The sequence below is a fragment of the Bos indicus x Bos taurus genome, chromosome 5 (genome assembly GCF_003369695.1).
Source record: "Bos indicus x Bos taurus breed Angus x Brahman F1 hybrid chromosome 5, Bos_hybrid_MaternalHap_v2.0, whole genome shotgun sequence".
NCBI classification, from domain to species: Eukaryota; Metazoa; Chordata; class Mammalia; order Artiodactyla; family Bovidae; genus Bos; species Bos indicus x Bos taurus.
The window spans coordinates 37981753-38007842 of NC_040080.1; the positions used below are offsets into that span (position 1 = coordinate 37981753).

The 26090-nt window shown below is 39.8% G+C and overlaps 1 protein-coding gene across 16 annotated transcripts in view; it reads left to right on the forward strand.

Annotated features, from left to right (window-relative positions):
* The window catches only part of PPFIBP1 (PPFIA binding protein 1), a 205760-nt gene that overhangs the window by 130140 nt on the left and 49530 nt on the right, over positions 1-26090 (forward strand). For all 16 annotated transcript variants that reach the window (XM_027541606.1, XM_027541600.1, XM_027541602.1 and 13 more), the window contains 2 exons: positions 6771-6869; positions 12688-12893. In XM_027541606.1, coding sequence (XP_027397407.1) covers positions 6806-6869; positions 12688-12893 — 270 coding nt within the window. In that variant the 5' untranslated portion in view covers positions 6771-6805. Of the gene's footprint in view, positions 1-6770; positions 6870-12687; positions 12894-26090 lie in introns of those variants that run through there.

The following is a 26090-nucleotide window of genomic DNA, read 5'->3' on the forward strand; positions in this document are numbered from 1 at the left end:
ATTCTCTCATTCACTGAAGGGATTTCTTCTTTTAAGTGTCCTTAGTGTCTGTCTCCGGAGAAGGCAATGGCACCCCACTCCAGTACTCTTGTCTGGAAAATCCCATGGATGGAGGAGCCTGGTAGGCTGCAGTCCATGGCGTCGCTAAGAGTCGGACATGACTGAGTGACTTCACTTTCACTTTTCCCTTTCCTTCATTGGAGAAGGAAATGGGAACCCACTCCAGTGTTCTTGCCTGGAGAATCCCAGGGACGGGGGAGCCTGGTGGGCTGCCGTCTCTGGGGTCGCACAAAGTTGGACACGACTGAAGTGACTTAGCAGCAGCAGCAGCAGCAGTAGCAGTATCGGTCTCTGGGCACGGAATTCAAAGTTCTCTTTCAAACATAAAACATTTTACCTAAGGAAAGCTGAGAAAGTTAGGACAAATGTCATTCTCACCAAAGTTTAGAAACAGATTCTGTAGTTGTTCTTACAGTCTTTCTTTCCTACTTCACGAAGAGACTGGGCAGCTCTTCCAACCTAAACCATCAGTTAGTCAACAACCCTGTAAAAGTTGTGGTTTTCTGCCAACCTTTAAGCTGCCACACCCATTGCTGGAACTTTCCCTGATATTTTACCTTACTCCAATCTGCTCTAAATGGGTCCTAACCGAGTTTGAAATACACCCAAAATATTTCTTTGTTGGTATTCCTTTACCATTACTGTAAAATATGAATGTTACTTCCAGGAGCTTGCTTTTCCAAGACTTTTCTGAACTTCTTTTCATTAAACCGTTAGAATAGGAAACCACTAGACTGAGGTCTCCTTAAAGCAGAACTGATCTCTGTTTACATCACCCAATAGTAAGGGCTTTCTCCAGTTTGAACTATGACCTTGAACCCAAACCACACTCTTTTGTTGTTGGTAGTTGTATTGTTTGGTGCCTTTTCCTTCAACAAGTCATTGAAATAAGTGTATATTACCTATTTAGAATCCAGAAATAATTTTGGTATTGTGTGGGAATTATTAGATGGTAAAGTTTTTTTTTCTAAGTGGTTTTGTTCGTCCAAAAGATGAAGTTGTAATCAACAGGTTTCTGGGTAAGGAAAGAGTCCGAACATAGGAAGCTGGATATTCTGAGTTTAATTTTAGACCTCAGGTGTATATAATTGGATTATTCATTATTCTTTATTCATGATATATTATCATATAAGGCCTGCATATCCTACTTACATTCATTCATTTATTTGGTTCATTTAAAAATATTGTTTCAAAAAAATAAAAAATAAAAATAGTTTCATTTCTAATTTCTAACAACCATCTTCAACCCTAATTTTAAAAATTTGAGGTGAAGCTTACATACAGTGAAGTGAACACATCTTAAATGTACAGTTTGATGAGTTTTGACAAATGTATAAGCTTGAATATATATCCATCAAGATATTGAACAGAAAGTCCCCAGAATTTCCTTGAATCATTCACCACTCCCTGCAAATAATTATTGTTCTACTTTCTTTCACCATAGATTACCTATTTTTTAATTTTACATAAAAGGAATCACATAATACATAGTCATTTATGTCTGACTTCTTTTGCTCCCAGTAATATTTATTAGACTTTTTCACTGTGGAGGAATATTCCATTGTACTGGAGTAGTATTCCATTGTATTAAGTATGTGAAGATGCCCAGGGGAATCTTCCTCTCAGAAATGTTTCTGAGAATAGAGGAAAATCTTGATATAGCATGAGATTTTCTGAGGCCTTTTATTTAAGTTTTCTATTTTTTAAAATACTTTGACTCAGGCATAAAAATTGACATAACCTTATTAACACAGATGCTCATGAAGTTAGGTGGCCACTAAAATAGCTCAAGCATGGACAAGTCAGAATTTTAATAAATATGGAAGCTCTGTTCTTAACATTAGTACTTTACCACTTTCGGTTGCTGTTCTTAGTCTTCTGTATAATCCTTTAATGCCCATTTGGAATTTATTGAGACTTATTTTGTGGCCTTGCATACACACATGGCCTGGCCCAGTGTGTATAACCTGTGGGTTGAAAAGAATATGTTCTGCATTTGGTTGTTTTGTTCTATAAATTGAGTTAGGTCAAGATGGGTGATAGTATTGCTAAAGTCTGTATTATTACCTGATTTGTTTTCCTACCTGGTCTGTCATTCCAAAAGAAGGTTGAAAAGGAGGAACAAATGAAAGATGGGATAAACAGAAAAAAATGGCAGGACAGTAGAGTTAAATCCAACTGTATCGACTATTAAATATAAACGGACTGAATTTGTGTAATTCTCCCTTAGTTGTGTCAGTTTTTGCCTCATGTTATTTGAAGCTCTGTTATTAGTTGCGGAAACATTTATGATGAATTGACTCTTACCATGATAAAATATTCCTCTTTCTAGTAATACTTGATTGAAAGTCACTTTTCACATATTAATATGGCCAATCCTCCTTCCCCAGGCTTATTTACTGTGTGCATAATGTCTTATTTTTCATTCTTATATTTTATATGTCTTTACGTTTAACCAGTCTGACAATCTTGGGCTTTTATTAAAAGTTTAGTCCATTTACATTTAATGTAATGGTAAATTATATGATTGAGTTTAAGTTTATCATTTGCCATTTGATTTCTTTTTCTCCCATCAGTTCATTGTTTCACCTTTACTTCCTTCTTTTGGATTAATTGAGGATTTTATTAGTATTCTATCTCATCAACTCAACTGGCTTTTTACTTTGTACAGTTTGGATATATTATATTATGTATTCTTATCACAACCTGCTGTGAATTGGTATTGAACATCTTTGTGCATAATGTAAGAACTTTACCCTCTTCTAATCATTGAGCCAGTAAGAATGTGATTTCCTTCATAAGCCCTAATCACTTTGCATCATGTGGACGGGGGAGTGCCCACAAGTGAAAAGATGTATGAATGTGAACCTCATTCATTATGTATGGTTACCTTTACTCAAGAGCTGAATTCCCCGTAGTTTCTACCTGTTTTTATTTTCATTTTAGCCCATTTTGCATTCCCATTACCATTCTGTAAGAGAGTCTGTGAATTCACATCCTTGTACAGTACTTAGTAGTGTCCATTTTTTTGCCAACTGACTGAATATAAAATGATATCACATTGCTGTCTTAAATTCTTTGAGTATTAATAACATTAAGCATCTCTTCATATTTTATATTGGTAAAAGTGTTTCCCTTTTGTTATAATGTCTGTTCATGTCTTTACCTCTCCCATTTTTTAAATCAGTTTGTAGTAATTTTTTACTTGGAAACCACTGAACTACCACCTATATTTAACTAAATTTAAAGCAGTCTTTGATCTTTGAATCTGTCATTCTTCCTGACAACTCTATTTAATTTGTGTGCGTGTGTGTTTGCTCAGTCATTCAGTCATGTTGGATTCTTTGAGACTCCGTGGATTGTAGCCTGCCAGGCTCCTTTGTCCATGGAATTTTCCAGACAAGAATACTGGTGTGGGTTGCCATTTCCTCCTCCACGGAATATTCCCCACCCCAGGATAGAACTTGTGTCTCCTGCATTGGCAGGTGGGTTCCTTTACCACTGAACCATCAGGGACCTCTCCAAATTCCTAACCCCTTGACTCCCTGAGGATAACTGCTCAAATTTCCTCCCTTAGCACCTACCACCTTTGCCATATTATGTACATATTTGTTAATTGTGTTTACTGTCTTATCTTCTCTGTATTATTACATGTAGGCTGCTATGTGATAGGTATAGAGATTGAGAGTAAGCGTCTATAAACTTCTATAACACTTTAATGTTTACATCATATTATATTAAACAAAGACTTGGTCTCTAATAAAATGGAAATTTTTTTAAAAAATTGGTTTTCTCCACCATTTTGAAAAGCATCACCTAGGTTCTTGTACCTCCGTGTCTTAGCATTTGAAAGGTTCATTGAAACAGAGAAGAAATAGATAACTACCTGTCTTTCTTGAAAAAGTGTTCTTGCTCTACACAAATTAGAGTTACCTGCAAAGATTTAGTGGGGTGATGAGAGCTTTTTAATGTGAGCATTATTTTATTTTATTGGTATTCCCCATGATTATAGCTGAGCCTGGCATGTGTCTGTCTGCACACACACACAAATATAGATAGATAGATAGCATCTATTTAGAGCTCTTTGAAGTTCAACATTAAAATGAAAGGAAATGTAGGCCACTTAATTATGTGAAATTCAAAGACCATACACTCTTTGGCTTAATCCTTAATGTTTCTAGAGTATTTAAGCCTGAAGTGTGATCATTCAATTACTGCCCCACCTCTCTGGACTGTGCACTAGCTAAATGTGCTAGTAGATTTTTGAGAACGCCCAGGTTTATAACCTATTAGCCCCTTGATTTCTGGGTGACTGTAAATGCATGCCTTGGGTGTTTTTGTGCTGTAGTGTTTCTACATAAAATGGTAGTGATATTTTATACCTTTTGAAGGGAGTAAGTTCTGGGAAATTCTTTGTTATTGTTCAGTCACCAAATCACGTCCAACTCTTTGCAACCCCATGGATCGTATACCACACCAGGCACCTCTGTCCTCCGCTATCTCCTGGAGTTTGCTCAGATTCATGTCCATTGAGTTGATGATGCTAGCTAACCATCTCATCCTCTGCTACCCTCTTCTCCTTTTGCCTTCAATCTTTCCTAGCCTCAGAATCTTTTCCAATGTGTTGACTCTTTGCATCAGGTGGCCAAAGTATTGGAACTTCAGTATCAGTCCTTCCAATGAATATTCAGAGTTGATTTCCTTTAGGATTGACTGGTTTGATCTTCTTGCTGTCCAAGAGACTGTCAAGAGTCTTCTCCAGGAACACAGTTCGAAAGCATTGGTTCTTCAGTGCTCAGCCGTCTTTATGGTCCAACTCTCACATCCATACATGACTACTGGAAAAACCATAGCTTTGACTATGTGAAACTTTGTCAGCAAGGTGATGTCTCTGCTTTTTAGTACTCTGTCTAGGTTTGCCATAGCTTTTCTTCCAAGGAGCAAACATCTTTTAATTTCAAGGCTGCAGTCACTGTCCACAGCAAGTTTGGAACCTAAAAAAATAAAATCTCCCACTGTTTGTACTTTTTGCCCTTCTATTTGTCATGAAGTGATGGGACCAGATGTCATGATCTTCGTTTTTTGTAAATGTTGAGTTTCAAGTCAGCTTTTTACTTTCCTCTTTCACTCTCATAAAGAGACTCTTGAGTCCCTCTTTAATTTCTGCCATTAAAGTGGTATTATCTGCATATCTGAGGTTGTTAATATTTCTTTCACCAGTCTTGATTCCAGCTTGTGATTCATTCACCCCAGCATTTCAGATGATGTACTCTGCATAGAAGTTAAATAAGCAGAGTGACAATATACAGCCTTGTCATACTCCTTTCCCAATTTTGCACCAGTCAGTTCTTTCATGTCCAGTTCTAACTGTTGCTGCTTGATCCACATACAGGTTTCTCAGGAGACAAGTAAGGTGGTATGGTAGTCCCATTTCTTTAAGAATTTTCCAGTTTGTTGTGATCCACATAGCCAGAGACTTTAACCTTTGAAATTCTTAGATGAAATATATGAAAACTATCCAATCAGTAAGATTTCACAATGATTAATGGCATTTTATGAGAGTGAATGCATAATAGAGAATTGATCTAAGCAGCTGTTTATCAGAACTGTAAATATGTTTGTAAAAATAAAGTGGTAAGACCTAGGTTGCTTAGAAACAGAGGGCAAAGTTTTCTGTTAAGCAGCATATGCGTTATTTCCCAGGTGTTTGCTCCACTACAGTAACTGCCAAATAGCAGGAGCTGTATTTGAGTGTGTTGGGAGAATTTATTTGGATGATTAGCTGGTACCTGAAATGCATTAATTAATATTGAAAATCACATAATTTGCCTTTTTTCTTGTTAATGGCCAAATTTTTTGCAAGAATAATTTTAATTTATTTTTTAGCTGGTAAAAGAGTGAGTAGATTGTGACACAATTTCAACCTAACTTTATTTCTCAGATAGGATCAGAGAAACAAAAATTTAATATTGCAGTGGAAATCAGATAGACCTAGTTCAAAAACCGGTCTTTGTAAACTTGTTTTTGTAGGCAAAGATCATTATAAAATGAAGAGGGATTTATGCATTTAATAGGGTTTCTCTCGTGACTAAGGATTATGGGTAATTTATATTAATGTGTGGGACTCAATACAGGATATGCACTCATAGGCACTCAATACAGGATAGCCATTGTCACAGTGCAAAATGCCAGTAGGTGTGTGTGTGCTTGTTATGTATGTTCCTGAATCATTTTCTTAGACAAATCTCATGGTAATTCCTTATTGAGGAAAAAAATAAAAATAAAGGCAAAATTGACAACGCAGAGATTGGGTGGAGCCAGTGCAGATAGAACCAAGTCTCATCTATCTAGCATCCCTCGTGGCCCGGAGCAGGGTTCCACAGCCACCTCTGTTGCCCTCACAGAGACCTAGAGCTCTCCAGAGTACAGCATAGAAACCGTCCTACTGGAGTTTAAACACTGTGGGTGCAAGAACTGAATCATACTTACTTTATTAACTGATCGGGCATAGCATGAGATCCAGCAGCAGAGTAGGCACACGATAACTGGTCATAGATTATTAAATGATTCATTTAATTCAGCTCTGATACTTGACAAATTCTCTGTATGTCTCTGCTAGGTGGAGTTATAGTTTGTGTTGAATTATCAAACCTGCCAGGAAGCATATTATCATTTGAAGGATGTAATGATAAACATCATTATTGTTTCAGATCTAGGTTGGAATTTGCCCTTGACAAATAACAAGATGATGAGTGATGCAAGTGACATGTTGGCTGCAGCGCTGGAGCAGATGGATGGGATTATAGCAGGTAATCTGCATCCTCTGAAAGACACAGTCATGGTATTTACTGGGCTGTCTTGGCTTTTTTTGTTGCAACTCTTTTATAACCTCTACACTTTGATATTTTCATTTATTGGCTTTCTCCCGTGCCTTTAGGTTCCCCGTGGTTTCAGTCTTTGTCCTTCTTCCCCAACTTCTGCCAGAATTATTCTTAAATTTTGTTTTATTTTTTTTATTTTTTTTAAATTTTATTTTATTTTTAAACTTTTCATAATTGTACTAGTTTTGAAAATGTCAAAAAATTCTGGAACCTTCCTGGGCTTCCGATCCAGAGTAAAAGTGACTCTGGTCCGGGTGGTCTGTGGACTGCACTTGGAGGGAGGGATTACTGTTCTACCCAATAATCAGGAATGTTCTCATCATTTCCCTTAAATTCAATATTCACTTTCCCATCAATGACTCTCACATCTATTTATTCTTCCAATTCTTTGCTAAGCTTCAGGACCTTATCTCTACCAGCCAACCAGATAACCTCCCTGCAATGTCTTACTATAGATGCATCAGTGTCATTTAAAACATTGAGCTCACCATCTTTTCTCAGAAGCCCCTCTAGTTGTTGTTTTTTTTATTTAATTTATTTATTTTAATTGGAGGCTAATTACTTTATAATATTTTAGTGGTTTTTGCCATACATTGACATGAATCAGCCATGGGTGTACATGTGTTCCCCATCCTGAGCCCCCCTGCCACCTCCCTTCCCATCCCATCCCTAACGGTCATCCCAGTGCACCAGCCCTGAGCACCCTGTCTCATGCATCGAACCTGTACTGGTGATCTGTTTCATATATGGTGTCTTTATCTTGGCTAATCTCATAGTCCTCCCTCTATACACTTTCTTTTTTTTTTTTTTTTTTGCGTCTCTTTATTTTTTTATTTTATTTTATTTTATTTTTAAACTTTACACAATTGTATTAGTTTTGCCAAATATCAAAATGAATCTGCCACAGGTATACATGTGTTCCCCATCCTGAACCCTCCTCCCTCCTCCCTCCCTATACCATCCCTCTGGGTCGTCCCAGTGCACTAGCCCCAAGCATCCAGTATCGTGCATTGAACCTGGACTGGCATCTCGTTTCATACATGATATTTTACATGTTTCAATGCCATTCTCCCAAATCTTCCCACCCTCTCCCTCTCCCACAGAGTCCATAAGACTGTTCCATACATCAGCGTCTCTTTTGCTGTCTCGTACACAGGGTTATTGTTATCATCTTTCTAAATTCCATATATATGCGTTAGTACACTGTATTGGTGTTTTTCCTTCTGGCTTACTTCACTCTGTATAATAGGCTCCAGTTTCATCCACCTCATTAGAACTGATTCAAATGAATTCTTTTTAATGGCTGAGTAATACTCCATTGTGTATATGTACCACAGCTTTCTTATCCATTCATCTGCTGATGGACATCTAGGTTGCTTCCATGTCCTGGCTATTATAAACAGTGCTGCGATGAACATTGGGGTACATGTGTCTCTTTCCCTTCTGGTTTCCTCAGTGTGTATGCCCAGCAGTGGGATTGCTGGATCATAAGGCAGTTCTATTTCCAGTTTTTTAAGGAATCTCCACACTGTTCTCCATAGTGGCTGTACTAGTTTGCATTCCCACCAACAGTGTAAGAGGGTTCCCTTTCCTCCATACCCTCTCCAACATTTATTATTTGTAGACTTTTGGATCGCAGCCATTCTGACTGGTGTGAAATGGTACCTCATAAGCAGTTTAAGTCATTCTAGACACGACCCATATGTTCCCCTACTTAGTCAAATTCTGTCAGCTCTGCCTCCTACCAAATTCTCCCAGTCCCTTTCTTCCTATCTAAAATCTGTTGTGTCTGTGCTACCGTTGTCCTGCTCTACCTAAATAACCCTCCCACTTGATGTCCTTTGGCGCACTTGCTTTCCTGCTCTAGTCCACCCTTTTCTCCAGATCACCAGAATCTTTTTTTCTGAAATGCCAGTCTCGGCAATGGAGACACAGACATAAAGAATGGACTTGTGAACACAAGGAGGGAAGGAGAGGGTGGGATGAACTGAGAGAGTAGCACTGAAACATATACGTTATCATATGTAAAATAGATAGCCATTGGGAATTTGCTGAATGGCTAATTCATTCAATTTGGTATTCAAATCTGGTGAGCTCAAATCTGGTGCTCTGTGACAACCTAGAGGGGTGGGAGGTGGGAAGGAGGTTCAAGAGAGAGAGGACATATGTATACCTATGATTCATGTTGGTGTATGGCAGAAACCAGCACAGTATTGTAAAGTAATTATCCTCCAATAAATTTAAAAATCCCAGTCTGATCATCCTCCTTAAGAATCTTCAGCAATTCTCTGTTACATAAGCTGAGCAAAAGAAGTAGACTATAATCTCCTTGTTTTCTCATCATGGTGAGGGGACTGGCTAGTAGATGAGCCCCTTCATCCCCTGGCACATCCCTCAGGAGTAGTGCTACTTAAGCTCTTCTGTCTTCCATGGGCTTCCCTAGTAGCTCATTGCTTACAATGCAGGATATCCGGGTTCGATTCCTGGGTTGGGAAGATCCTCTGGAGAAGGAAATGACAACCCACTCCAGTATTCTTGCCTGGAAAATCCCATGGACAGAGGAGCCTGGCAGGCTGCAGTCCATGGGGTCGCAAGAGTCGGACACGACTTAGTGACTGAAACCACCAAAACCAAGCCCTTCTGTCACATTTTGTGTCTTGTCTCAAGAGAAGGACTTTCATGTATTTGGGAAGGAACCAGTTACAACGAGGAGGTGTCTGAATGGGTTGGCCTGCATGCACCTGGTGGTCAGGGTCCTGTTACAGTTGGCTTTGACCAGTGACCAGGGTCAGGATATAGTTGTCCTGGCCCTGACGCTACTCGACTTTGGTGGTTTGGAGAAACCAAAGGTGTTTTCCTCTTCAGAAGGTTCTTCTCTTCAAGGAAGTGACCTGCATGGTCTCTTTATTATACTTCTGTGTCTTGGAGACCTTCTTTCAATTTGACCTCCTTTGTAGATTAGACCACATTTTGAATACTGTATTCAGTTCTTAGAATATTGTTTTCACAGTATCGTTGGTAAACTAAAACTTATCTAGAGAAGGTAGGCAAAAGGTGAAGAGTTTAACAGAGTAAGGAACTGGTTATGTTTAATCTAGCAGAGTGTATTCTTGCTTGGGGAATGATACACGCTTTTTTTTTTCAATTTTATTTTATTTTTAAACTTTACAATATTGTATTGGTTTTGCCAAATATCGAAATGAATCCGCCGCAGGTATACACGTGTTCCCCATCCTGAACCCCCTTCCCTCCTCCCTCCCCAAATTTTCTGTTTTAACTGCCTTTTTGAAAATTGAAATATAGCTGATATACAATGGTATGTTAGTTTCAGATATACAATGAAGTAATTCAGTTACATGTACATATACTTTGTTTTTCAGATTTGTTTCCATTATAGGTTTTTATAAGATATTGACTATAGTTCCCTGTGCTCTACAGTGGGTCCTTGTTGTGATTGTTTTCTATGTTGTGTGTGTGCTCACTCAGTCCTGTGTGATTCTTTGGGGCACCCGGGACTGTAGCCCACCAGTCTCCTTGTCCATGGAATTTTCCAGGCAAGAGTACTGGAGTGGGTTGCCATTTCCTTCTCCAGGGGATCTTCCCAACCCAGGGATTGATCCCGCATCTCTTGCATCTCCTACATTGCAGGTGGATTCTTAACCACTGCGCCATCAGGGAAGCCCCATTTTCTATGATATATGCTTTTAAATAGTTTAAGGACTGTTATATGGGAAAGAGAATGGATTTACTCTGTCACAATTTCAGAAAATATAACAACTAGAGCCAACTTTAGGTTCTTCCCAGGGATTATATACAACCTTACCACTCATCAGGGAAGTGATATTTCTGAGGGATTACATGTCACACATTCCACTAGATTGTGTCCTTGATCCCTCAGTCCCAGCAGGGCCTCGGGAGCAATACTAGAGTCATTAAGACAACAAGATCCCCCAGCTCTCACCTCACACTAAGTCAGTCAGAGCTTTGTGGGTAGGATCTGGATTCATATTTTCAAATTACCATCAGTATTTCTCCAACTGAGGTAAGAGGGAGAAGAGAACTGACAACAAACATTTGGGAGTTTTTCTGAATACACACCTCTCCCCTCTTCCCACTTTGTTTTGTGTTGAAGACTGAACAGAACAGAGGGTTACCATGGGCTCACATGTTTTTTAAATCATTGCATTGTATGATCCTAACACTTAAAACTGCTGGAATATAGGATGTTATACTGTCTGGGTTTTGCTGCTTTTCTGTTCTTCCCTCCTCCTGACTTGTTCACCTCTTTTTTTTTTTTCTGAGTTCTCAACTGTGCAGGGTTTCCTGAGGGGGCTGATTTAGATGGTTATGTGGCTCCATTAGCATTCATCACTATACATAGCAGTGGTTACCATTATCACAGTTTGGTAGATGTTTGATCCAAATCTTGTGGTCCACTAGTCAGGGACATCAATGGAATGAAACCGCTGAAAGAGAATTCCTTTCCCCATTGTTAGAACTGATCAAGCCCTGTGGCCAACTGGAGAGAGAACTTACATATTGGCTCACAGGTCTCATCCAGCTGTAGACCTTTGGATTTGTGAGAAATGAAGTGAAAGTCACTCAGTCATGTCCAACTCTTTGTGACCCCATGGACGACACAGTCCATAGAATTCTCCAGGCCAGAATACTGGAGTGGATAGCCTTTCCCTTCTCCAGAAGATCTTCCCAACCAAGGGATCGAACCCAGGTCTCCTGCATTGCAGGCAGATTCTTTACCAGCTGAGCCACAAGGGAAGCCCAGATTTGTGAGGTAATGGCCTAAATATCATAGTTGTTGAAATTTAAAGTGTAAAGTTAATATGTATATTTGATGGTATGTTTGATAGACCAGAAAATAAAAATCAAAGAGATGTAGAAGTGGCTATGGGTGCTTTCAGAATGCACTGTGAGTCAGTGTATGTATTTAAGTAGTAGAGTGTTCCGTAAAAGTAATAGAAAACAAAAATGGCTTTAAAACTATGTTTTGAAGCTAACATTAGCAAGAGCATTTGATGCTAGGCTGCAAACAAAATTGTGGGGGAAAGTGTTTATCCACACATGCTCCCTTGTACGTATACAATGTACACGTGTAAGTTACTCAACTTCAGACATTAAATTCTAGGCAGTTAATTGAGAGCTGGCTCTCTTACCTTTGAAATTACGCTATGCAATTTCCACCTCAATATGCAACTTCTTTCTAGGGGGATTTTAAAATAAATAAATTTATATTTAAAAAAGCAAACTTTATGCTTTCTAAAATTTTTATTTTGGGGAATACATGGCTTCACACAAACTGATCTGCTCTCTTCTTAACCTGTGTTTCTTGAGGTCAGCACATCTTATACCAAGACCCATCCTACTCTTACTATGCCACACAGCTGGCCTCCCTGTTAGGTGTTCGACCACTGATATTTAGGAAATGGCAACCCATTCCAGTTTTCTTGGCTGGAAAATCCCTTGACGAGAGGAGCTTGGCGGGCTGCAATGCACAGGGTCACAAAGAGTTGGACACAATGACTAAACAACAGCAATCTCTCATCAGTTATGTTTTTTATTTTTTCACCAAATGACTATCCCTTGGAGAGATTTACGTGATTGAATTCTCTTTTCCCTGCTCCTTGTTTGGTCATTCCTCACTGTGACTAGACTTGCTTGCCACCTTCAGCTTTGGTATATTATCCAGCATAAATCCCATTGCTCTCTCTATGATTTTTTTTAAACCTAGGTTCTAAGGCCCTGGAATATTCCAATGGGATTTTCGATTGCCAGTCCCCCACCTCCCCATTCATGGGAAGCTTGCGAGCCCTGCACCTTGTGGAAGACCTGCGTGGGTTGCTGGAGATGATGGAAGCTGATGAGAAGGAAGGCTTGAGGTGCCAGATCCCGGACTCTACAGCAGAAACGCTCATCGAGTGGCTCCAGAGTCAAATGGTAGATATCTGCCTGTTACCAGCCCCACACTGTGAAGCTTCCGTTGCTTAGTCCAAAATTTAGAACATAAAGTAGCTGATTAGAACAGGAAAAAACAGCTACAGGGCGACAGGTTTGCCCCAACTTTATCCATTAAGAGATTCTGATTTCCTTTTGACTCTAAAGATCCTTTTATAAAAAATTGCTGTTAGTATACATTTCCTGTGTGCCAGCTGGTCACCTGATTTTGCCCATAAAGGTGGACTAGCATTTGAACTGTGCTTGAGTGACCTGCTATGGCTCAAAATGAATAGTCCTGTGAGGGAAAGAGTTTTGCACTTAATAGATGCTTTACTGGTAATACTGGGAAGTCTGTTTGAAAAGGGCCAATAGCGATTCAAAATAGGGAGTACAGTGAATGTTGCTGTTCAGTTGCTCAGTTGTGTCCGACTCTGCAACCCCATGGACTGCGGCAGGAGCAGTTCTAATAGCAAGGGACGTTGGAAGCAGTATGTGGGGTCAAGTGCCATCTAGTGGTTGTGACAGTCATTTCGATTCCAGTGCATGAGTTAATCTGTGGATTGGGCTCTGAATGGTGTTCTTAGTCACTGAACAATGAGCCTCTTTCTAGGCATCCTTCTCGAAAACTGATGGCATGGCAGATCTGCCCTTTCCCTGAAAACAATGGTAAATGCTATGTTTTAGTATGTGTTAAACACAGAAAATCCACAGAATGTCACAAAAATATGCAAAAGAAAAGCTAGAAAAAGTGTTTATTTTTTAAGTATTTAATGGATAGTCAGTTTTTCAGGAAAATGCATGAATAAGCTTCTAAGTTAATTGTTTTGATGTAAAAGTTAATGAAAATCATCTGAAAGAATGACAATCTAGTTTTGGTCTGTGGGGCCAATGTCAGCTGTTTGCGTTGGGAACCTTAATGGTATCAGTACATCCTGCACCTGAAGCATTTTCCTGTGATGTGCCACAAACCCAGCGCTCCCACCGTGTTCCAGCCAGTGTACCTCCCCATTTCCAGTGCAAGTGCTACGGTTCATCTTTAGCGCATCTCTGCCACCTTGAGTAGGGCAAAATGCACATAAATATTTTACTTTGTATATCTTACTTTGAGCTAGTTTACTTTGTATAATAGTATTTTAGATATTTTACTTTGTATAATAGATATATTACTTTCCATACCTAGTTATTGCACCTTTAGTTTTTCTGCAAGTTTCTTCTCTAGAGATTTAAGTTTCCAGGTCTGCTGATTTCTTTGCAGAATTGCTTCATGCTCTGAAACCAGAGATTTCCTGGCATATTTCTCAGGCTGTTTCTACCTCCTCCCTTGCCCCTTCTTTACTGCTTGTTTTCGGCACGCTTTGGGAAGGGAACTTAGAGGAACCCATTCCCAACCTGCATGTAGAGGCAGCCAGTGCAGCCATAACATGAGGGCACTGTGGTTAAGTATTTCACTTGTGTCCAAAATATCTCCATTAATAGGTGCTCAGTCTGTTAAAGTGTTTCTGGGAAAGACTGAAAGTGATGTGATGGTTCCTGAAACATAAATCGTGTCATCCATGCCTTTTTGAGAAACCTATAGTGGTAGTCACGTGTGACTTAGAGATTGGAACCACAGTGCTTGCTGGACTGCAAGGCCTTTAGTTTCGTACTTGCTCCTTGTTGACTTCTGACCTCAGGTCTCACTGCCCTTTTGCTCCGCTTCAGGCACGTGGGATTCCTCACTGATTCTCAAACATGTTGGTGAAACTGGACCTCAGGGCCTTTGCCCTGGCTGTTTACTCTGCCTAGAAAGTTCTTTTCTCAGATTATCTGGATGACTAGCTTCATTGCATTTACTTAAAAGTTGTGCTCTCCATGAGGCCTTTCCTGCCCACCTGATCTAAAATTTCACATAGATATTCTCCATAGTACATATCCCTACTTTTATTTTTTTACTAAGAATGTACCACTTTCTTATGTACTCTGTATTTGCCATATTTATGTGTATTTTTTTCTCTCTCCAACTGGAATGGAAGTGTCATTGAGACTTTTAACTATATTTAAAACAAATCAAAACAAAACCACTGCATCGATGGTCCCTAGAACAATGCTTGGCATGCAGTAGGTGGTCAGTAGTTATATTTGTGATGAATGTTGCTCCATGAATGATAAAATGGTATATACATTTGAATGAACTGGATTTAACATTTATTAATATAGCATTTATTTATTGTGTTAAATTTATTCATTTGATGGATAATGGCTTGTTAATTTGTGGTTTTGGTTGCTCTTTGTGTTAATATCTAACATTTTAAAGTTAAGTATCCACAAAATGGACAAATACTTTACACACCTTACAAAGATTCAGGTTTTATCCAAAAAAATGACACTTGAAAAACTAACTAAATGTTAACTCCAGAGAGGTAAGTTTTCTTGTGTTAAACTTATTTATATCTGTATAACCTGACTTATATCTGTCCCCTCATGTGGAATCTAGTCCTTCCAAATTACATGTATTTTTGCCAGCACGTAGATAATGAAATAAAAAAAAAAGATTGATGACAAAGGGCAAAGCCCAAAGCAAGAAGGGGAGAGTGGGAGTGAGTGTTTGGAATAATGAAGGTGTAGGTGTGCGACCTTGTTTATCCTTCTGTATATACCAGTTTACATCTGCTAATCCCAACAACAGTCCCAGCTACCATAAACACAGAGAACTATATTCAGTATCCTGTGATTATCAATAATGGAAAAGAATATAAAAAACAATTTGTGTGTATATATGTGTATAACTGAGTCACCTTGCTATACTGTAGCAATTAACACTGCATTGTAATTCAACTATGCTTCAATAAAAAATAAACTAAACAAAAAGGCATAGGTATGACATGAATAGTCAGCTTAGCCTATCACAGACTTTAATTTTAGAACCAAAGGGAATTGAGGCGATATTAAGAATCCAACAGGTAAAAGGTATTATGCTTGCAATTTAATGATTTGCTGATAGTATAGCCTTTTCCCATTTGGTATCTCAGAAGGTGTGATGTGTTTTATGATCTTAAAAGTGGTATCTGTACATGTTTTGGGCTTCCCTGGTGGCTCAGAAGGTAAATAACCTGCCTTCGGTGCTGGATACCTGAGTTTGATCCCTGGGTTAGGAAGATCCCCTGGAGAAGGGAATGGCAACAAACTCCTGTATTCTTCCCCGGGAAATCCCATGTCAGAGAGGTTCCTGGCAGGCTATAGTCCATAGGGGTCACAAAGAGTCAGACGTGACTGAACATGCATGCAGATACCTAGAGTAGTCAAATAAATTCATAGAGGGAGAAAATAGAATAGTGGTTGCCATTGGCAGGGGAAAGGGTGGGATGTGGAGTTAATATTTAATAGATACAGAGCTTGAGTTTTACAATATGAAAAGAGTTCTGTAGATGGATGATGGTAATGATTCCACAGACCTGTGAATGTACTTATTGCCACTGAACTGTACATATAAAAATGGTAAGTTTTTATGTGTATTTTACCCTAATAAAAAATTTTAAATTAGTAATTTGATAAAATTTGGTGGCATCTTAGAATGGAAGGAACACAGAATTCTCCCAAGTGTCTTAAGCTGTCTCAGTTTCCTCATCTGTAAAATGGGAGTGGTGGTTTCTGCCATACAGGATTGTGAAGATCCTATTAGCTAATGTATGTTGAGTGCTTGTCAGTGAGCCTGGCAGAGGATTAGTCAAAAAGGTCATAGTGAAGAGTGGATTGTAGAGAGTAGAGGGAAACATTTAGGAGGACCTTCTGCAATGAAGGAAAGAAAGGGTTGAGACTGGTTATGGGGCAGGGTGATGGTTACCAATTATTTATACAGTTTACTTCTTTGACAGAAGAGTGCAGACATTTCTCTGACTATGGGGAAGCTTCCACAATGTTTTAGAAAAACTTATTAATGATACAAATTACATAATTAATATTTCATTCATGCTTAATAATGGCCAACCTGAAAGTCCATTTACTTAAGACTGACTGATGCTAAGCTTCTCTTTAGTGCAACTGGGCCTTTGCATTTCTAATTATTATTTTACCCAGGCCAGGAAGATGGCCTGGTTTCCTGTAGGGTGCAGGTTATTCTTTTGCTACTAATTTCTGCTGCCCTCTTAATTGTTTTAGATTATCAGAAGCTGGATAAGAAAATGGAAAATAGTAAGACTGTTACAGTGAAGTGAAGTTAAATCTACAAAAATGAATTTGTTTTAATTGGGTAGCTAAACATGTAGCCTTCTAGGAATGAGTAAGTTTCTTTTAAGACTTGAAAGTTTGTCTCCTGTGGTAAAACAACAGCAGCAACAAATCAATTGAATATGACATATTTGTTCAACTACTGAGGTATAATTCTCTATTTTAATTGTGAAATGTATGTTAACACAAATATTAATAACAGAATTATGTACTTTATCAAGCTCAAAGTTTAAGAGGGCAAATAGAAAAAAAGTCTTAATTTTTTGAGACTAGCAAGTAGTTTTTGTTTACTTTAGATCTAACTTGATGCACTGCCCTAGAACATTCTTACAATGCGTTCTTCAGTAGATGGAGGCAAGGTTCATGACCTTGACTGGATCCTGAAATCCCAAAGCGTCTGGTTGTTTGGCAGCTCTAATTATGACACAATCTCAAAGTCAGCAGAAATTACAGAAAAAGACAGTCTGGGGGACTTGCCTGGCAGTCCAGTGGTTAATAATCCACCTTGCAGTTCAGGGGACGCAGGTTCAATCCCTGGTCGGGGAACTGAGATCCCACGTGCTGTGGAGCCACTAAACCCATGTGCTACAGCTAGAGAATCCGTGCACACAGCACAAGATCCCGCATGTTGCAACTAAGACCCGACACAGTCAAATACATTAATTTTAAAAAGAAAACAAAGTGAATGAAAATACTCATGGTAAAAACTGCAAATCAGGCATGATAACCCAGTAGTCTATCAGTGGGGGAAATGAAGTGCTCTTGACTGACTTCTGATCTGTTAAATCATGATAATGCATTTCTATCTTTTCTCTATGTTGAAAAAGATAATATTAATTCTAAGTGTCCCTTGGGTTAAATGTTTCATAAAAATAACAATACTCATAATTTATTTAAAGAGTTCAGACACGGGGCGTGTTTTCTCCAGGGCGTCTAGCTGTTCTCCCCGAGTCCTTGACCCCCAGCAGCACACGCCATCCCCACCCCACCACCCTTTGATCCCCGTTGGTCTCTGGCCAGCTTCTTTCTCTTTTCCTGTGTGCCTCCAGGGAATGTTTTTCCAAGCCTTGGCAAACAAGATACATCTTAAGGTTGTATCCTGTATGTGATCACAATTATACGAGCTGTGCCTCATCTCTCACTGAGACATCCTAGCTGAAGTTAAACCTGTTTTTCCCTTATGCTTCTGGAAAACTCCCAGGAAAGCACATGGACGAAGTCAGCAGAGTTCTCCATCAAAAGATGCCAGTGTGTGAACAGTGAGAGAGGTGCTTTCAGTGGAATCCCAGGCTGCCAGTAGTTGTTGGGGTTGAATAGAAAGATTCCTCTATTCTTTTACAAAAGTAAGTTAAAAAAGAATAGTGTTGGTCACTCAGTTGTATCTGAGTCTTTCCACCCCATGGACTGTAGCCCACCAGGCTCTTCCATCCATAGAATTCTCTAGGCAAGAATACTGGAGTGGGTTGCCATCCCTTCCTCCAGGGGATCCCTGAAAGAGTAAGTGGCAAGAAAAGTAGACACAGCATTTTTCCTTAATCTCAAATTCTCCTTCCCAAAGTAAAAAAGATTCTTCTGCTAGCTCTGCAGCCTGTCACATAGCTGGGTTTTAAAAAAATAAGCTTTCACTGGAGTATAGTTGCTTTACAGAGTAGTGTTAGATTCTGCTACACAGCAAAATGAATCAGCCATACATATACACATATTATCTCCCTTTTGGACTTTTTCACGTCACCACAGTGCATTAAGTAGAGTTCGCTGTGCTATATAATAGGTTCTAATTATTTATCTATTTTATATATAGTATCAATAGTGTATATATGTTAATCCCAGTCTCCCAGTTTATCCCACCCTCCCTTAACCCCTTGATACCCATATATTTGTTCTCTATGTCTGTGTCTTGGATTTTTATAAATATTGAATACAGGAATGAACAATACGTGAATGAATGAATATGTTTTACTCCTAGAATAGGAGCTGGCTTTATTTAGCTTTTGTTTTCCATCCATCTGGAACTCAGGGAACTTTGGAGCATACCTGTGACTGGGATAATGTTGCAGTCTCAGTGTGTACTCCTCTCCCCACTCCAGAAGCTTCGGGAGCATCGTGATATGCCTGAAAATAAGGTGAGGAAGGGGTAGAGCCCATCTTCCCTTCTCAAGGATCTAAAAGAACTCTTTGGGAGACACTGAAGCAGTCTGTCTCTTCGGCCGGGGCTGGCCGTGGATGCACAGACAAGGAGATGCAGGTGTGCCCTGGCCGTGTAACAGGACAGCCACTGCTCGTGGCCATGAACAATTTAATGTGGCACAGATGCTCCGAGGGAAGCACTCTCATGATACTTCTAAAAAGACTGGCAGATGAAAGCCCTTAACATCTGCTGTTCTCACCAGCATTTCAGATACAGTTACATTTTTGGAGTAGTGAGTCTTAGAGGCTGACCCACTACTGTGGTTTTTCTTGCTCCAGAGCACTTGTTTTTGCTCGACTGTTTAGTTAAGAAGATGCCTTCTGTCTCTGGGAAACAAGTACCGTGAAAATTAAAACCCAGAAAAACAAAACCCCAAAGCCATAGTCTGATTCTGACCATGTCTGTAATCTTGACTTGGAAAATACAGCATACATTCAGGATCATTCTGAGTTTCAGTCTTTGATGTACTTTCTGACAACATTGAATAAACTGATATCTTTCTAGGAGAGGGTCGTGATTGAGTTTTGGGGTATGATAAAATGCATGTGAAATTTAGTTCCCCTTTTGGGTTTCTTAGCAAATGATGAGATGATGAGATTTTAGAATAAGTAGAGGGCTTCCTGAAGAGGCTGTTCTTTTGAACTTGAGTAGAAATTTAGGAGGAAAATATAAGTGGGGTGTTTGCAAGATGGACCTAGAGTCAGAGGTACCATAGTACCAAGGGGCACTGGCCGGGTGGAGGGGCTGCTCTAGAGGCCCTGAATGGTAGCAGTGTTGCCCTGAGATGATTGTTTACAGCCCAGGAGCAGGCCTCTCCATCCTAATCACACTACATCGAATGTGAGGACCAGACAGCAGAGCACTGCTCCTGCCTGGTGGGTTGATTTCCAACATTGTTGGTGTTGTGTTCTTTGACTCTTTGTACAAAAGAATGTGAGATTCTGTCTTGTGTGTTGGACCCAAATGAAATGTAACTGTGATATTTGTGGCTGAAAGTTCAGTTCAGTCGTGTCCGACTCTTTGCTACCCAATGAGCTACAGCACGCCAGGCGTCCCTGTCCATCACCAACTCCCAGACTCCACCCAAACCCATGTCCATCGAGTCAGTGATGCCACCCAACCATCTCATCCTCTGTTCTCCCCTTCTTCTCCTGCCCTCAATCTTTCCCAGCATCAGGGTCTTTTCAAATGAGTCAGCTCTACGCATCAGGTGGCCAAAGTACTGGAGTTTCAGCCTCAACATCAGTCCTTCCATTGAACACCCGGGACTGATCTCCTTTAGGATGGACTGGTTGGATCTCCTTGCAGTCCAAGGGACTCTCAAGAGTCTTCTCCAACACCACAGTTCAAAAGCATCAATTCTTCTGCACTCAGCTTTCTTTATAGTCCAACTCTCACATCCATACATGACTACTGGAAAAACCATAGCCTTGACTAGACTGAAAGATTCAAGTCTTATTTCAGTCTTTCCTCTAGTGGAAAGCAGGCAATGGATGTTTGCGTACAGTGGTAGAAATATTAATACTGTGATTAGGACATGAAAGACCCTGTATGAGATGTATCATTTGGTAGCTAAAGATAACATTTAATTAAATGAGCTTTAGTTTAACACACCTTCCTTTTTATTTCTTTCTTTTGGGGGGCCATACCATGTGGCTTGTGGGAAGGTTAGGGTTTAGGGTTAGGGTTTAGGGTTAGGGCTAGGGTTAGGGTTAGGGATCTCAGGTCCCTACTAGGGACTGAATCTGAGTCACGGCAGTGCAAGCTGAGAGTCCTAACCACTAGGCCACCAGAGAACTCCCCACTTTCCTTTCTTGATATTGAATTTTAAGAAATATCATGAAATCATAAGTGTATGGCAGTTTTGAAAACTAGTATATTTATGGGATTTCCCTGGCAGTCCAGTGGTTACAACTCCGCCTTCCAATGCAGGGGGGGTGCGGGTTCAGTCCCTGGTCAAGGAGCTAAGAGTCCACATGCCACATAGTGTGGCCAAAAGATTAGACAGAAAAAAAAAAAGGCTAGTATATTTACTGGGTGGGGGGGGGGAGGGAAAATGAGAAGAGTATGAGAGTGTGTGTGTGTGTGTGAGAGAGAGAGGGTGCTAGTCCAACTCTTTTTAAATATTTGTTGTCTATAAAATTGGACTGATATTCTTTTCCCCATTTTAATTCTGTTACCATTCTGATATGGGAATGCTATATTCAAAAGGAGTTCTATATTATAAGATAAATAAGTTTAATCATAGCAAATCACTACTGGTATATTGATTTTGGATTTTTACAGGATGATAGAGCTCAGGAAAGAACACCAAACCAAAACTGAAGGTTGAGGAGAAAAGAGAGCCAGGTGTAGGCCAATGCAAACCAATAAAACTAAGAAAATCAGAGGAAAACACAGCATGGTACTTTCTACAAGAATAACAGATAGAAGACTCCCACCTGTCATGAAGCTGAAACTGGGTGATGAGTACAAAGGGTCTTGTCATTGTAGTCTTTATTTTTATATATATATGAAGCTTTCTGTATTAAAACATTTTAAAGAAGAGACTCATATAATGCAAAATGCTAACATTTTTAACATCTTTTCACTTGATTTTGTATTTATATTTGATGATTACAGGGAAATTAATAGAAAAAGAAGAGCTTCTATTTAGATGGTGAAGGGTAGATGGTGTGTGTAGCACCTGCCATGTGAGTTCAGGCAATTCACGTTCTTGGGTGTGGTTTCTGCCTACCCTTAGGATTCTATAGTTCGATGAGGAATAAAGCTTTTTAGACATATCCCTCCACACCCATTATGTCAGGAAAATCTGGCAAACTCCATAAGTCCCTTAATTAAAGGATCACTGTTACAGTCCAGCTGCCTCTTGTGCCCTGCCCTTCCTGGTGTATTCCAGTCCTGCCCCTCCGCACCCCCTGTCAGTTGAAGATTGCATTGTTAAAATCCTCACGTTGATTCCAGTTTTGACCTAAACTCTCAGCTGGGTTGAATGTGGTCAATAAAAGGTTGCATCATGAGTGGTACTAGAAAGAGTTCTTTTGAAGGCATCTCTGGGATTTTGAGTAAAATAATTTGGGCTGGCTGGTCTTCAATGCATTGGATGTTAAATTCACCCAACAAGAGTTTATACCAAATATGTTTTTAATTATAGGCTTAGAATTTCATAAGCATTTTGGGAGAATCAAAATAAATGTAATAAAGTTTCTATTAGCACTGAAAAACTATAAATGACTGATACATAAAATCACTTGTAAGCCCCCCCTGGCAGAATATTAGCTTTTCAGCAAAAGTTAATCATGAAGTTCAAGGCAAGATGTGGAGGAGAATTCGGTAGAGGAGAAGAGAATGACATGGTGTAAGAAAGAGGAGGTGGGGAGCAGTTGTGAAAGGTGGATTTCTATAGGCAGAGAGAAGTGGGAGCTGGTACAGAGGTGGGCACAGTGCCATGGAATTAGATCTTGGAAAGGAGAATGAAAGTTCATTGAGAGAAAGAAATTGATGAGATAAGGATGGAGGCGATAAGTGTAGGTCAATTCACAGGGGAAACAGGAAGTCAAGGTTCCAAAATAGAAGAATGGTGAGCTTGTAAGAAGGAGTTAAGACTCAGTTCTCCCGAGACTGGCAGGAAGAAAGACAGGGAAGATGTAGGAAGCGATATGTAATACTGTGTGTTGAAGAAGGAAGTACATGAGGGAGTTCGTGCAAGAGGGCCTCAATTACTGACCATTGAAAAGGTTCTGGAAGGAATTCTCTGGAGGGCCAATGGTTACGGCTCTGCACTCTGACTGCCAAAGGCCCAGCTTCAATCCCTGGTCAGGAAACAGATCCCACAAGCCATGCGGCACGGACGGGAGAAAAAAAAAAAAAAGGCACTTTGCCAACAAAGGTCCGTCTAGTCAAGGCTACGGTTTTTCCTGTGGTCATGTATGGATGTGGGAGTTGGACCGTAAAGAAGGCTGAGCACCGAAGAATTGATGCTTTTGAACTGTGGTGTTGGAGAAGACTCTTGAGAGTCCCTTGGACTGCAAGGAGATCCAACCAGTCCATTCTGAAGGAGATCAGCCCTGGGATTTCTTTGGAAGGAATGATGCTGAAGCTGAAGCTCCAGTACTTTGGCCACCTCATGCGAAGAGTTGACTCATTGGAAAAGACTCTGATGCTGGGAGGGATTGGGGGCAGGAGGAGAAGGGGACGACAGAGGATGAGTGGCTGGTTGGCATCACTGACTCGATGGACGTGAGTCTGAGTGAACTCCGGGAGTTGGTGATGGACAGGGAGGCCTGGGGTGCTGCAATTCATGGGGTTGCAAAGAGTCGGACACAACTGAGCGACTGAACTGAACTGATGAAGCCACCTCTTAAATGTGGTAGGAAGAGAGGATATGGCTTGAGGGGAAAGGAGCTAGTAATCATGGTGTGTGCATACCAGGTAGTAGAGGAAATGCGAATAAATGTCTTGCTCAGAAGGAAGAAGGCCAGGATAAAACCATTCATTCATCTTTTATTTGCCTGATGTTTATTTAACATCTATCAGTGTTCCTTTGTTCAGCAGTCGGTTAGCACCCACTGTGCATCAGATTGAAAGAGGACTGTACAAAGAATTCAGAGTCTATAGGTACAGAGAGTTCTGTATGTAGTCAAGTCTAGCCTAGTCCATTCAGTGTGATGCCTGCTGCAACAAAGGGACATCTGGATGTGGTTAACTAGCATATGAGTGAACAGGCAACTCATGGAAGACATTCCAGACCAAGCCCCAGTTGAAGTGGATTCTAAGGAATGAGGTGGAACAAGGAGGGAAAGAGTTGGAGATACAGTCCATGCAGAAGGAATAGCATTAGTGTTTGAGAGAGCATGCCGGGTTTGGGGAGGCATGGAGTGATCTGGGAGGTAGGGCACAGGAGATGGAGGGAGAATAGAGACAGTAGGGTATTTGCCTAATGGAATGTACCTCTTGCTAGCATTTTTGAGGCAAAGGTAATAAAAATTAGCAGAAACTAACGTATGAACAGAACAGACCTTTATCTACTTGAATATACCAACAGAATATTTCAAAAGTACATAATTATTCCAGCAGTGGTTCATTTGTCTTTTATTCCTAAAGTTATTTTAGTGTTTAAAAATAAACTACTCACAAGCATTACGACTGCTTGTAAATATCAATACAGTGTTGAGAAACATGAGCATGCTCATTGTGGTCAATTTTTAATATTTTTTAAATGGATCATTTTGTAGAACTGGTTTGGGGACAGCTTATTTCCATGTCATAGGCAGTAGCTTCAAAAAACACTTCTAGAACTTGCTCTAGAAACAGTTCTGATCTTGTTATAGTCTCCTTCAGTCAGGAGAAAGAGGACTTTTGCTTTTTTTGTCCTCACTAAGGAGAAAGGTTTTTTTTTTTTCCCCTACCCAGGAAAACGTATATGTTTGTAAAACATTGCTTGTGTAATTTTAAAAGCAGGTGCCTGCTAGTGTTCATGATCAAAATGAGAGATTTAAAGTCATATAGGGCGAGTCTCAGCACTTTTCTCAGATTGAGAACGTCCATTCATTACACATCCTACTTCTTTCCCCAAAAACAGTCCTCAAGAGGTTAAGGTAAATTTCATTTTCCTGGTAGTCCTCAGGGATGGAAGTCCTCCTAGCCACTCCATCAGACTCCTAATACTGGTCATTTAATTCTGGCTGTGATTATGCTGTGATAATTGTGCAGGTATGTGGTCAAGCAGCTGATGTTAAAAATTGTACCCACATAGTGCGTGCTTACTAACTAGTTTCAGATTCTCCTGTGGCCTTATGGGATGTATATATTTTTAGAAGAAACACCCTGCAATTTTCTTTTTCATTAATTCTCTGTTTTTGTTTGTTTTTGTTTCCTTCCCAAAACATAGCTTTTGGTATTTCCAGAACTAATACTAGAAAATGCATTAATTGGAAAGGTAGAATGATAAAAGCAGTTGATTCTGGAAAAATAATAGCTGTCACATCAGCTACGTCCTGGGCAGTAAGGATATACAGTGTGTGTTTTCTCTGACTCTAAGTCTGGGGTGGTTTATTTGCTTTTTCAGTTGAACTCTGGTTGGCCCCGTCCAACTATTTTATACTCCACTGGTTTGTATTTCTGTTGTATTTGAATGAGTAATCAGAAAATTCTTTTGGGATTATACATTATGTGATTATGAACTATTTAAATGAGATACCAAGGGACACATCACATATACTACTGTGTTTCAAAATGACGTTTTTATGTTGTCTTCACTCTGTAAGCCTTTTTAATGTGTCTCCTTAATCACTTGCACATGTAAGATGGCTGAGAAAAAAAAAATCTACACTTCCACCCCCAATCTGTATTTCCTTTGGCATTTGTACCATCTGTAAACATACCCAAATCTGATTAAAAAAAAAAAAAAGTAGGGGTGGGCAGAAGGGAGGAGAAAAAAAGAGTGAGCACTAGTCTAAGTAGAGCTCTGGGCTGGAAGCTGTGGAGGTTACAAGATAACACGAGTTTATAGACTGCCTGGAAGCTTAGTGTAATAGTAGGTGAACAAGCAAACGCAGAGGTTGTTGATGAATTCAGAACAGAACATGATAAATCGCCAGCGAACTTGGCGCATGCTGCCAGTGGAGGACATTGTGGACTCAGTGCTTAAGGTCTTGAAAAGAAAAACAGAGAAAGGCTTCAGGGAGAAAGGAAACATTTGTTTTGTAATTTGGAGACTGGAGTAGCGGAAAGAAGCCTGCAGTCTTGCATTTAAAGGCCAGCATTTGCAGCCCTGGGTTTGGGGCTGTGAGAGGAGAGGGGAGGAT